The sequence below is a fragment of the Pan paniscus genome, chromosome 14, assembly GCF_029289425.2.
Source record: "Pan paniscus chromosome 14, NHGRI_mPanPan1-v2.0_pri, whole genome shotgun sequence".
NCBI classification, from domain to species: domain Eukaryota; kingdom Metazoa; phylum Chordata; class Mammalia; order Primates; family Hominidae; genus Pan; species Pan paniscus.
In genome coordinates this window covers 35,151,796-35,166,689 of record NC_073263.2, presented here as the reverse complement: position 1 = coordinate 35,166,689, position 14,894 = coordinate 35,151,796, and the positions used below count along the sequence as shown (strand labels likewise).

The following is a 14,894-nucleotide window of genomic DNA, read 5'->3' as shown; positions in this document are numbered from 1 at the left end:
TAACACAAAGCGGAGAAAGAAGCACAAGTCACATAAATGACATACATCCAACTTTGACTAGCTGCATTATTTATGCTTTTCTAGTGGACGATTGATGACCATGGCCTAGTGAAGTACTGCAGTAATTATGAGCAGGTAAGATAGACCTAAATTAAAGATTTATTCACTAATCAAAATTAAATGTGTGTCATTAATTTCCTTGATACTAATTTCTATATTAAAACCTTATTCATCAAACCTTTGCAATGCAAGCCTTATGGCTCTCAATGCAAACCTTTGCAGTGAGAAACACATAACAAATATATTTGAACCTATATCCTTATTAGTTTTAGGAATCATGGTATTTTTCGTGTTCCCAAAATGATCCTTTAGCTTTAAAGAACACCAAATACATATTTTCACTCCACTAATTAAAATGTAGGGGTTTTCTTTCCATTTTAATTTCGCTTTTGAATCTGTTAAAATTTTCATCCCAGTAAAACATGCAGTAATTATAGGGGGAAATTAAGATGGTTTTAAGAAATCTTTATCACCCACTTTGTGATCATTTGTTGCAATCACTTCTCAGAATAACTGCCCAGGAGAAGAACCCTGGATATCCCCCATATGAAGACAATTAGGCATCATGGCAGTTGTAAATGGATAACTTTGTGCTACAACTCATTCACGCAGATCGGGCAGGTGGTGTTGATATTCCTTGTCATATCAAAGAGAGTCAGAAATGGGGGGAGGAAAGGCTGAGGGATAAGGGATTCATAGAAAGAATAAAGAATAATAGAAAGAATTCAAGGAAGACAATGATTGTAGAGGTCCTCAATGTTGTCATTATGGGCCTTTAAATTACCCTTCATTTACATCATCAGGATGAAAAAGTGTGTTAATTTTTTGTCTTACAAATTTTATGAAATCATCTTCTCAGAAAAGCCAGCATTGCAGCTGTTTTGGTTAAAGACACATCTATCTTCTGGTTCTTGACAGCCCTATCAAGTCAATTCTCTGTAGTAGCAAGGAATATTTCAGCAAGAAAATAAAGTAAAAACTGAAGTAATCTAGCCTACTTCCTATGGGCATATTTTCACCATAGCAGATCCAAAGGGAGGCGGTGTTATCCCTGACAGATTGAGAAAAAGATAGAAAAAGAAACTATAAGCTAAGAAAACCAAGAAATATTAACAGAAAATTAGACTAAAAATGCCACATTTTTATGACTGTTGGTAATATTAAAAACTACTTAATATTTTAATATTTCCAGCATAAATATATGTGTATATCTATAAATAAATATTGCAATGGCTCGTATGTTCTAATAGCTGCCAGCAAAACAGCCTTTTATGATAGACTTATGTGCATACCTCTCACTGTTAAAAAGAAGCCATTGAAATCATTTTCAGTTTGGCAATGTCAACTATAGAATGATGACAAGTATTACGACAAGCTCAGAACTTAGTATCTTGTTAATAACTTGTCTGGTATATGCTTACAGCTTCTGTTGAAATATTGACTCGATTTTTTTCTCTTGCTGAACCAGTACAACCTTAATGCCAGTAATAGTGATGCTAATTCATTTGATAATATGAATAGAAAACTAATGACACTAAAGTAAAACTTTTTTTTCAGACAGTCTCACTCTGTCGCCCAGGCTGGAGTGCAGTGGTACGATCTTGGCTCACTACAAGCTGCGCCTCCCGGGTTCACACCATTCTCCTGCCTCAGCCTCCCGAGTAGCTGGGACTACAGGTGCCTGCCACCACGCCCAGCTATTTTTTTGTATTTATAGTAGAGATGGGGTTTCACCGTGTTAGCCAGGATAGTCTCGATCTCCTGACCTTGTGGTCTGCCCGCCTCGGCTTTCCAAAGTGCTGGGATTACAGGCATGAGCCACAGCGCCTGGCCTAATGTAAAACTTTTAAAAATATAAAGGATAATAAAGGATATAAATGCTAATACTAATTTAGATCAAGAAAGAATGTTACAGGCAATAAGTGGGCTGCAATTAGGCCATCTTTATAAAATTTTGGAGACAGTATTGAAAATAAATTTAAAAGCCACAACTGCTTCTTTTTACTAAATAATATTAAAAACAAATTAACTTATTTTCTCTGTTGCTAACAGATTTTTTTAAATTAAATTGATAGTTTTGGTGTCATATATAATGAAATTATTAAAACAAAAGTTCTTCTAAGATAACTTCATTTAATTATGCCTTTAGGTAATAATGCCTGTGTAGTGCTTTATAGTTTAAGTATTTTCACATATTTTTCTCCTATGAATTAGGTATCATCTCTGTCATCATTTTTTTTAGGTGAGAAAATACAGGTACATAAAATTCAAGTGACTGACTTAATGTCACTCAAATACTAATGGTTGAGCTGTGATACAACTTATAATATCATTCCCATCTTTCTATCCATTTTTGTTGCCTATGGCATACAATATAATCATACTCTGAGGCAGACAGGTCTTGAACTCCTGACCTAGTGATCCACCCGCCTCGGTCTCCCAAAGTGTGGGGATTACAGGCATGAGCTATCATGCCCAGCTGAAAAAATTATTTAGGCCGGGCGCGGTGGCTCACGCCTGTAATCCCAGCACTTTGGAAGGCCGAGGCGGGCGGATCACAAGATCAGGAAATTGAGACCATCCTGGCTAACATGGTGAAACCCCATCTCTACTAAAAATACAAAAAATTAGCCGGGCGTGGCGGCAGGCGCCTGTAGTCTCAGCTACTTGGGAGGCTGAGGCAGGAGAATGGCGTGAACCTGGGAGGCAGAGCTTGCAGTGAGCCCAGATTGCGCCACTGCACTTCAGCCTGGGCGACAGAGCGAGACTCTGTCTCAAAACAAACAAACAAAAAATTATTTAATGAGAGTGTTAGCTAGATTAATGGTTTTTAATTGGGAATGTGTGTGAAATTCCCAGATAATTTTTTTTTTTTTTTTTCAAAATAAGACTTGCTTCATTGAAGCCTTTCCCTGGATATTCTGAGATGCCCACGTGATGGGGAGGATAGAGTGGATGGGGAGTTAGATGGGTATGACATGTGTATTAAAAATAGTACAGGGGGGCCGTGCACAGTGGCTCATGCCTGTAATCCCAGCACTTTTGTAGGCTGAGGCGGGCGGATCACCCGAGGTCAGGAGTTCAAGACCATCCTGGCCAACATGGTGAAACCCTGTCTCTACTAAAAATACAAAAATTAGCCAGGCGCGGTTGTGGGTATCTATAATCTCAGTTACTTGGGAGGCTGAGGTGGGAGAATTGCTTGAACCTGGGAGGTGGGGTGCAGTAAGCCGCTGCACTTCAGCCTTGGTGACAGAGTGAGACTGTCTCTGAAAGAAAGAAAAAAAAATACAAGGGGAGGGGTGAGGTTTTGATGAAATGGTTTTAAATTTTTGAAATTGGGTGATAGGTACATGGAGGTTCATTATACCATTCTCTGTACTTTTGTAGGGGGGAAAAAAAAAGCTTTCCAAATGATTCTAACACACCTTTAGTAGAGCAGTGCTTCTTAAAAGTTAATGTCTCAAACAAGTTGCCTAGGGATCTCATTACATGTATTTAGTAGGTTGGGGAAGGCTGAGAGGCTGAAGTTCTAGCAAGTTCCCAGGTGATGCTGATTCTGCTGGGTTATGGGCCACATTTGAGCATCAAGGTGTTAGAAAACCACGGGACTAAATGATTACCAACCAGAATATTCTCTTTCCTAAGCAGGTCATAGGATGAAGTTTCTTGGTCATCATTTAGTAAGTAAAAATATAAATCAGATCATATACTTTTTATTAATATATAAAAACGGATAAGAAAAAATATTCTTTATAATGCTTGAAAAACTGCTCAAATAGTACAGCTCATCTATGAAAAAAAGTGCATAGAAGATTACGATGTAAGCCAAGACTTCAGACAATTTAAATAATATCTACTATCCAACAGATCTAGTGTTTACATATTAAGAAGAGCTTTGTACCAGAACTGTACTGTCATGTTTCTGCCCAGAGGCTGTCATGATAAAGTTTATTATCAATTACTGCTTTACAAGTATAAAATAAGTTAAGCTGTCATAATTTTCTCAGCCAGAGTTCCTAAACTGTCAAAGAATGTCAATTTTCAATCTGACATAGAGAAGAAAATTATCTGTTATTCTGACCTCTAATTTCTTGACATTTTAATGCCATAATTGCTGTGGTTAGTGCTGCTTCGTGATTTCACCTGTCAAGAAAGAATGAATCAATAACCTTAAGCCATTTCTCAAACGTTAGCACTAACTTCAAAACTCAAAGTTATAGGCAGGTAGTAGAATTTTTTTTTGTTTTTGTTTTTACAAAGGAGACATATATAGATATTCATATATTAAATATTTCTCTTTTTAAATTAGTGTTTAATTTAAGCATGAAAAAATCCATCTTAGGCTAGCTGGAGTTTAGTGTAGCCATAATTAGCCTTCCTTTGGTTTTATCTATATGAAATGTACAATCTTTGTATTTTAAAAATACTAAGATAAACATTATCAAATAAAATAAATGTATTGAGCTCAATAAAAGGGTTAATATCTTAAACTCTGCTTTTTCCAAGAGTCTTTGTCCAACCACTTAGGTGGGAATCAACTCTCTCAAGTCGCAACACAGCAGTACAAGACCTCCAGGAACTCAACAAGAATGTTTTAAGAAAAGGTATTGTGCCTCCCACATGGTCTACTCATAGGGGTTGTATATAGGTAAGGGTGCATAAATGACCACTAAATAATGAATATGCTGTACTTCACTCCATTTTATCTGGGTTCTTTCTTATAACAATAGATGCATTTACAGAGAGAGCAACTGAGGTAAAGTGAGATTGAATGACTCGGCCTCACTTACCCAGCTCACAGGACTCAGGTGGGCTCTCGTCCTTTGGAGGACACTATTCCTCACATTCTTAAATGTTAGTGCAGAACTGTCTTTGTGGGAATCTGTTAGCTTCTACTTGGCTAACTGGCATTAACAGCAATGGGAATATGTTAGAGGGGGGAATGGTGGGAAGTGGGAAAGGGGAAATTAACTAGCATTCCTTGAAATCATTTAATCTGTTATGTCTACACTGTACTAAATGGCCCCCTAGTGGTCACAAGGAGATAGAGGCTCTTCCTAAGCAATCTTGAGTCCACACAGGTCCACAGGGTCATGGTAAACCTCTCTGCTGATGTGTGCTCAGGCCTCTGGGGGCTGGGGGAAGGGAAGTAAGAGTATTCCAGGTATGCGCTCCTTCACATGTATAGTGTTCTAAGAACTGACACAGAATTATAGGGTTGAGGAAGTGGGCAAGGGGTCTGGGGAGAAAGAACATAACATTTCACAGTATGACTCTGGGTCTCTCTAATGAAACCTGAGTGTCTGGCAATTATGTGCTTCGAATGAGCATGCTGAAAGGAGACAGAGTCCTGAGCTGAGGCACCCTAGTAGCAGAGAGTCTGCATCACTAGAAGGTCATGAAGCTGTAATACGAGATATTGTTCAGACCATCTGTATAATATGCCAACATATGCTTGAATCATTCCCATTCAACAGAAGACAATTTTTAATTTTTAATTTTTACATTTTAAATTTTACATTTCTATGTAATGTTTCATTAAGAAGTTCTACATTAACAAAGCCTTATACACAATTCTTTCACTGTCCAAAGCAATGATGTTATTTTGTAGAAACAGGTATTTTGATAAGATTCAAATAATGAACACTGTATCCATGTAAAGAAAATTTCCATTTTAATTTCATTTTCAAATTCTTTCAGTTATCTCTTTTTAAACCCTCATTTAAATTGGAAAAACCTGCTATTTTTCTGTCAATTTTAATGCTGCCTTGCACTTTCATCACATATAAGATGCTTAATGTATTTTATTTTGTATTTTATTTATTTAATTTATTTTATTTTGTGTTTAATGTATTTAATTTGTTTTGCCCAACAGGATTAACTTGCAACTTTCTTTATAAGAACAGGACTTTATTATAATGGGTAAAAATGTATAACAAAATATCCAAAAGCAAAAATGTCTATGACATTTAGAAGTCAAAAGACAATTGAGTTGATCTTGGAATATAAGGATGAACTATTACAACTGTTTTCTATTTTTCTGATTCTAAAAGGTATTAGCCTTAACAGAATAGTTTATAAAGTATTTAATAAAACAGGCATGTAATAAGCAAGGGTGTATAGTTGAGACTAATTAAGCTCAGAATTATCTCCTACCAAATAATCTGATTACAATTTATACACAACTGGGGATACTCAGTTGGGTGAGTGTAACGATTTGTAGAGAAAATTCCTTATTTCACCAGCCAATTTCATAACACCTGCCTTCTCTCTCATTCATTCATTCTGTCTCTATGTTTTTCTCTTGGCTTCAGGCAATAATTTTATCTTCCTGTGCACACAATATGGTACAATATTGCCCCTAAAAATATGCTTGCAACGTGTTCTCAGAATATTTTGCCCTAAGGGTCCAAGGATCAATGATTATGAGGCTCTTCCCTTCCTTTTCCTCTTCTTTGCTTGAACCATACAAATGGAGTCATTTTAATTTTATAGAGGTATATAAGAAATAGACTTATGAATGCAAATTTTTCTGTAGAGCTTCATTGCGCCCATCTCCAAGTTTTCCACCTTTAAAATAAAAAATAAGAAAAGCATTCCACTGGCTGGAGATGCAGAAATGATTACTTGTTTTGCATACGACAGATGGCAGATAACTGGTAGAATGGAAGGCTGGGATATCACTTCCTTGAAGCAACACTTATGTAGCAGCTGTTGCATCTTCACTCTTTCCACTTATCTGAAATCATTTTGTGCAATGTAGAAGTGATTTAAGTAATATTTTATATGAATATTTTCACTAAAAATACTATATACATACTACAGCACATAATTCCCAACTGTTAGCTATAAACATTTCAGATTGAAAACACATAAGAATAAAATAGCATAACTGCATCTATTTCATTCATGCATTTTTTTGAGTATTCTGTCTAAAAGGTAGAAATATTCCTTTTATTTATTTATTATTTTTTTGAGATAGGGTCTCGCTCTGGCACCCAGGCTGGAGTGCAGTGGTGCAATCTTGGCTCATGGCAACCTCTGCCTCCTGGGTTCAAGCGATCTTCTCACCTCAGCCCCCGCAGTAGCTGGGACCACAGGCCTGCGCCACCACACCCTGCTAATTTTTGTATTTTTTGTAGAGATGGGGTTTCAGCATATTGGCCAGGCTGGTCTCGAACTCCTGGGCTCAAGCCATCCACTCACCTTGGCCTCCCAAAGTGCTGGAATTACAGGCAAGAGCCACTGAACCTGTAATCCTAGCACTTGTGCTGTTATTTTTAAGAATAGCCACAGTGGCAGATTATTTTAATGTGAAATATTCCTATTGAAATATTCAGCTAGGTTTCACTTATTACTAACATACATAAAGCATTACATATTTTAATGTAAATTTTGAAGTAAGAAAAACAAATGTACAGATATAGAAGTATATTTAAAGTGTCTGCAATTTAAAAAGGAACCACGTACTGGTTGCATTACTTGTTTTGGGACTTTTTTCAATTTTTCCACATATGTCAAGAACCTGAAATCTGTTTTGTAAGAAGTTATGTTGAAAACAAAATTATACAGAAAGAGATGGAATGTCAAATTTGTGTTTGAGAGATGACAGAAATTTTTGGAATAATATGGGATTTAACACCTACCTCCCTGAGCACAGGATCAGTGATACTATCCAGGTTCACAGAGCCTTCATAAGTCAAGTAGTGAAAAACATTCAGAGCACGAACTGCTTCTGGTCCTCGCTGCTTATAGCCAAATATAAGGTCGATCCACTGATGAAGTTGGCAAGAAACAAATTCACTTTCTAGGGCCTGAAATGAGTCAAGAAAGAAATGAGAGACCATCAAAACTTAGTACACCTTCATATCATTTATTTTTTTTTTACTTTGAAATATATATAAAAAGGAGAATATGCTCTTTAAATTTCTATACTTGATTTATATGCATCAGATCTTCAGTTCCTAGAAGTGGAAAAATACTACCTCAGTAGTATTTTACAGACACCTAAATGAAAATACAGAGACCTAAATGAAAATTTTCCCTTTCTAAAATGCTAAACTTTCTCTTGGCTCCATTAGGTACATAATATGATTTAACATAAATAAATTTCTTATTAAAACACGCTCATGTTTAAAAGAAAAATAATTTAAATTACCTTTTTTAATACCATGTTACAATTTCATTTCTCATTTTTAAATATTAGTTTGAAATTAAGCAATTTTATGAGAAACTCTGATATACATTTATTTTCCTGCCTGAAGTCCTCCAGCTTACCTCTGAGATGACTAGAAGGGAATATCTTTCTTCCACTATGAATTAACTCAGCTATTACACAGTTTGGGAATCACTGGGCAATTTTGGATGTTTGCTAGCTAATGGGAAAGAAATATAAATTACTGAGAGTCAAGGCCCATACTAAGTTTCCATAAACAGAAAAAAGAAAAAAAAAAAGGCCTTTTTATTTCCTAAGAAGCCATCAGAAGCTTCCTAGAGGTGTCTTGACAGGTAGGTAGGGAGTCTTGCTCAGGTCCGTGAAATAAGCAGTGATGGTGCATGGCTCACTACGCCTCTCACTTACTGCAGTCATTTATCATCAACTTCCTAGTGATTTAAAGAGGACACTGATTTCAACAACATGGAAAAGAGCTGTACATCTAGCTTCGTAAATTTCAGCTATTGCACAGCCATGTAAGACAATTTTCTAAATTATGGCTGTCACTAAATATGTGAACAAAGTCATTCTCTGTGATTTCCATGGTGTTGAAACCAATTTGGAATTCACTTAATGAATAAATGATTTCTTGAATTAAGATTGCCAAAAACTGCTTTTCATTTTTTAAGTATATAAAATATTATAAATAATACTTTTCAACTTTTCCTGTGATCACATTTAACTAGTAATTTATTCCCTTCAACCCCTTTCCTGATTTACTCCTTTCAAAATTTTTTGTATTTCATCTACACCAATTAGTGTGGATGTTTCTCATTCAGCAATGTAAACAATGACATTTTATGAAAGAACAGTTTCCATACTAAAGGCAAACAGAATTTCTATATTGTCTATCTCATCGATCTTGAAATAACAGTTCAGAGTAGAACACAGGAAATGAGTCTGAAAGAAGAGACGGTTAAAATTCTGTATTATGTCTATATTAGTTTGGTCAATTTGTATAAATGATTTTGTCAATTCTCTATAACTATTCAATTAAGAAAAAATGTCAGTCTAATTATTTAGTAATATTTTCAGTGTCTGATGCAATAAATGAAGGGATTTAAAAAATGAGTAAATAGAGGTTCATTATTGACTAACTACTGCTCAAGTCTATTCACAGGAATTCAATTTAGTTATGGAATCAGATATATAATTTAAAGGAAGATTTTACCAACATGATCAGCTAAGCGCATTCATTACAAATATATCTTATAGATACCACTAAAGAAAGGTTTGATGAAATTTACTATTATCTCTATTAGAGTAAAACCATTATTGAATAAAATACCTAATGGGATCATGAGTGGTAGTGGGAATGATGACTTGTCAATAATTTGAGCTTTTAAAATGTGTTTTTTCTCTTTCATCTCCATCTCCTATTTTCATTTCCTTCCACCACCATGGGCAATAACTATAATGTATTTAATGTTTCTCCTTTAGTTTGCATGTGCCCTTATAAAATATTACTCATTCTTTTGTGGATATACTTTTGAACTATAAAAATATATAGGGTTAAAAATTTCATTTTGTTCCTTACTTTTCTTAGTATTATTTTAAAAATCTACCTGTGTCACTGTGTGACTAGCCCATTGCTTCTCATGGTTGCACAAAACTCCCCTGGTAACAAACACCAGGCTACCTCTAATCCCCATGACACAAGCCTGTGATAAATGCCCCTTTTGGATCTTTCTGAGAATTTCTTTGGGATTTATAATCTGGAGTAGAACTGGGAGTGCATACTTAATGTGAGTCATCCGTGCCCACTCTCTAGCAATGCATGACAGTTTCTATACGTCCTTATCTCCATCAACTCTTAGTATTATCCAGGTTTCTAATTTTGGCCAGTATAAGAGATACAAAATAATATCTCATTGTTTTAATTTGTATTCCTCAAATTACTAACAGATTTGACATCTTTTTAATATGCTTGTTGGTCTTTTGGGTTTCCTCTTCTGTAAATTTCCTGTTCATATCCCTTACCCATTTAAACACTGGAGGTTCTTGTCTTTATATTGTTGATTTATATATTTAATTTTATTATTATTATTTTTTAGACAGGATCTCACTCTATGGCCCAGGGCGGAGTGCAGTGTTGCGATCTCAGCTCACTACAACCTCCGTCTCCTGGGCTCCAGTGATCCTTCCATCTCAGCCTCCCGAGTAGCTGGGTGGGACTACAGACATGCGCCACCGTGCCTGGCTAATTTTTGTATTTTTGTATTGCAGGGACAGGGTTTCGCCATGTTGCCCAGGCTGGTCTCAAACTCCTGAGCTCATGTGATCCGCCTGCCTCGGCCTCCCAAAGTGCTGGAATTACAAATGTGAGCAACTGCACCTGGCCTGATTTATATATTTTAGATAAGAGTTCCTTGTTGGTTTGAAACACTGCAAATGCATTCTCCCAAATGTCATATATCTATTAACTTTATCCATGTTCTTTGTTGGATATATTTTCTTAATTTTGAGATCATCAAATCATGTTTTAAAAATGTTTATGCTTTGAGGTTTTGTCTTGAATTATAGAGATAAATATATTTGTACCATTTAGCTTTATATTTATGGTTTTACTTTTCATATTTTGATCTTTAATTAATCTACATCTACTTTCATTCATATATGATATTAGATATGGGTCCAGTCTTATTTTTGTTTATAAAGTGAGTGAGTTTTTCCAATACCATCTATTAAACAAAAATTCCTTTTCTCAGAGATGTATGGTATTATCTTTACTGTGTAAATATATATTTGAAACGAAGACAAAGCTGCCGTTATTTACAGATAATATCATAATCTACATAGAAGCCCAGTCTCCTTCCTCCCTCTTTTTCTTTTGCTCTCTCTCCTATGTATTTATCATGTCTAGATATGTGTGTGCCCAGCTTTCTATATTTTTCATTTCTATTATTATCTTAATTTATTTTATCTTTATATTCTTTTGCTCTCTCTTCTATGTATCTATCATGTCAACGTATGTGTGTCCAGCTTTCTATATTTTTCACTTCTATTATTACCTTATCTTAATTATCTTATTTCTTACATATCTCAATATGTGCTAGAATTTATTCTTTTTTTCAGAATAAACTAGGCTATTCAGGAACATTTATTCTTCTTTGTAACTTTTACATTAAGTGCATAGATATATCAAAAGAATTTGATTGGAATGCCAATCAATTTATACATTAATTTGTGAACACTGACACTAGGTTTTACTATCCAAGGTCCCCAAATATCTTGATTTATACAGATCATTTTCCATGTCCTTTAGTAGAGTTAAAAAATAAAATTTTCTCCATAAAAGTTTTATCTTAGTGTTCTTGGTTCAGTTTATTCCCAGATACTTCATAAATTTTGATGCAACTGTAATATTTTGAAACTATATTTTATACTTGGTTATTAATGATGTAGAACAATGATACTGATTTCTAGAAGTTGATTGTGTTTGTAGCAACTCTTAGTAGTTACATCTACAACTTTTTGTTTTCTTATAGAATTGTTCTTAGCCTTAAGAACTATGTAAAACAGCAGTGGTGATGTGGAAAATCCCTGTCTTTTTCCTGATCTTAAGGGTTTAACTCTACTTAGTCCTGATGCAATTCACACACACACACACACACACACACACACACATACACATACACAGGCATATACACACACATTTAATAACACTGATAATAATTCATTTAGAATTTTTATATTTATAGCCATACATGAAATAAGCCTTATTTCTTTTTCCTCCCCTTCACTATTTTTGGAATTCTAGCCTCATAAAATTAGCTGGATAGCTTTCCATGTTTCCTGGAACAATTTGTATAAGAAAATGAATTCATTATCTGTTGAAAATTTGGTAGAATTTACGTGTAATGTAATATGGGCCTTGAATTTTGAGGAGGGGATGGGAAGATTTTACCATTTAAATTTCCATAAGTCTTGTAAGTCTCAATTTTGACATTTTAAATATTTTTCTCAGTATTCATCCATTTCATCTCAGTTTTAAAATTTATTAGCTCATAGATGCTCATAATAGTCTTTAATTAAATTAAAAAATATTTATGTCTATAGTTATTTACCCTATTCTATATCTTAGAGAGGCAGCATAGTGAATCAATAAATAATTAATTATAGTTAAATAATTTTGTCTTTTTTATTATAAAATTAAATGGCAAAGGAACAATGAGGTAAGAGGTTAAACAAAGTCTTATCGATTTTTTATCTTGCCACTTACTGTGCAGAAAGAAAAGAAGATACGGTTTACACATTTAAAAGCTAAATCTAGTTCAAAATTAAATGAATATCTAAGAATGGAACATTAGCTATCAATAATTAAAATATAACAACTTGTCTAAAGCTGAAGCCTGACATTAAGACTCTTTACTATAAACAGTATTGACCGGTCATTGGTATCTGTTTATTTTGTTCTTTTCAGAACCATTTTTATATACAAACCTATTTGGCACTTTGAAACGGGATTTTTAGTACAATACTTACATTGGAAAAATGTAAAGAAATACTTGATTACTAAGCTATTAGTGTCATAATGGTCTTAATAGCTTTCTTTACCCTCTACTTGCGTATCTAAAGGCAGAAGCAATTGCGTTAAGCCTAGATAAACCAATTCCCAATCCAGAGCTCTACCCTGGGGATCTGGAAAGAAGAAAATAAAGAGTGATATTTAAACTAGAGAGGATATCTCTTAGATGGATAATATTTCCCTCATTCTAATTTCTATTTTCTCCCATGAGTATTGGATGGTACAGAATTCTTTCTCTAGCAGGTTTGGGGTAAAGCTTCTCTGAAATTTATGAAAAAAAGAAAGTAGACTACCAAATTTAACTGTGAGGAGACAATATTTCTCCTGAATTTTAAAACTTAAGAATATTAAATACCCATGTCTTCTTCTAGACCAGAGCAAAAATATTTCCCATCCCTTTTTCTCATTACCTCAAAAATCTGCTTTTGAGATTAAAAAATTCTCTAAATAGAGTTGCATATATTCAAGTAGACAATCAGAAAGCCATATTGTCACTTCTGTAGTGTCTATGCCATCTTCTTTTCATAATTTGACTGAAGTTGGAGCTATTACAGCTTCAATAATTCAACCGTTTTAAGTAGAGACAATATAGTTGTCTTTGATGTTTATTTTAAGGGGCTTAAATTATTCCAGTACTTGACTGTTTCTGGATGTATAAGACAGAAGATTATTTCTAACCCTCACAGCTCTCCACATGGGTTACTACAACATACTTCAAACTTCTTCTGTAATCCAGTCTGTCTGGTGTCCTGCTTGTGGGACAGACTTGTCAAGCCATCATGTCCACATTGCCATTCTCTATTTCAAAGCTGCCACTGCTCCTCCCAGCATAACCTATGTGACTCAGGCCTTTCAAACCTCCATCCCACCTTTCCCCACTGTTTCTCAGGACTTCCTGATATAAATCCTTAGCTTCCCTAGCACAGACACTTCACAGCCCTTGGGCACACAGCAGCTGGTATGACCTCAGAGCTTTTGCTTTCTTTCTCTCTAGCTTGCAAGCATTGTCTTCCTGCTTTTTGAAGACCTACTCATCCTTCTTACTCAAGTTCAGTGTTTGCTTCCTGTGTTCTCAGCTCTCACTTGTTTTTTTCTATGAATTTCTACCCAACACTTTTCATCAGTATCCTCTTGTTACTTAATAGAGTAAGAAAACACATGCAAATTTACTTGTGAAATCATTTTACAACAAACTGTGAGGTACTGTACAAATGAATGGGATGATTGCCAATTAGCACTTCATTGTTTCCAAAGTTAATACTATATCCTCAATTAGAATGTAAGCCTTTTGAAGATAGGGACTTTATCTAATTCTTATCTTGCATTTCCCATAACTCTTAACCTATCATTGGATAATAACTTTAATAAATATTTATAGGTTTATTAATTAAAGCAATGGAAAAGATGTGATGATCACAAGAGGAAGGAATAAAGGAAATGTCAGTAATGAGGGCGAGGCTGGGGAAGAAGCTCATTCATTCACTCAGCAAATATTGATTGGCCATCTGCTTTGTGACAGACCCTCTTCTAGATTGTAAGATTATAGCAGTGAACAAAAAAACCCAAAGTCCCTGCAAGAGAGTTTACATTGTAGTGGGAGGAGACCAACAAAAACTAACATAATTAGTAAGATACAAGGTGTGTCAGCAGGTGACAAGTGCGAAGGAAACAGAAAAGCAGGATGGGGAGTAGGGTGTATGTGTAGTGGGGGAGGACTGCTGGTTTAGGGGAGGAGGCCAGGGAAGGCTTCTCTGAGTTTGTGACAATTAAGGACCCCAGTGAAGAAATGAACTATAAAGACATCTGGGAGAAGGGCATTTCAAACAGAGGGAGCATTCATTCATTCAACATGGAGCACCTGTTATGTGCCAGGCAGTGTTCTAGGCCCTGGGATGCTGTGACAAACAAGACAAAACCTCTGATCTTTGGGAGCAGATCCCACTGAAATGCAAATAGACAAGGTGAATATAGTCTAATCTCTCTCCTGCCCCAGATTACTGACCACCAACCATATGTCAGACATTAGCCTTAGAGGACACATAGATGAATAAGCATTCGATGTCCTGAAAAAGATTACAGTCTAGCGGA

The 14,894-nt window shown here is 35.1% G+C and overlaps 1 protein-coding gene across 3 annotated transcripts in view; it reads right to left on the bottom strand.

The window, feature by feature from the left end:
- Nucleotides 1-14,894, bottom strand: part of NBEA (neurobeachin) — a 707,824-nt gene that overhangs the window by 36,761 nt on the left and 656,169 nt on the right. For all 3 annotated transcript variants that reach the window (XM_008952234.4, XM_008952238.4, XM_063595707.1), the window contains exon 48: nt 7,710-7,877. In XM_008952234.4, coding sequence (XP_008950482.4) covers nt 7,710-7,877 — 168 coding nt within the window. The remainder of the gene's footprint in view (nt 1-7,709; nt 7,878-14,894) is intronic.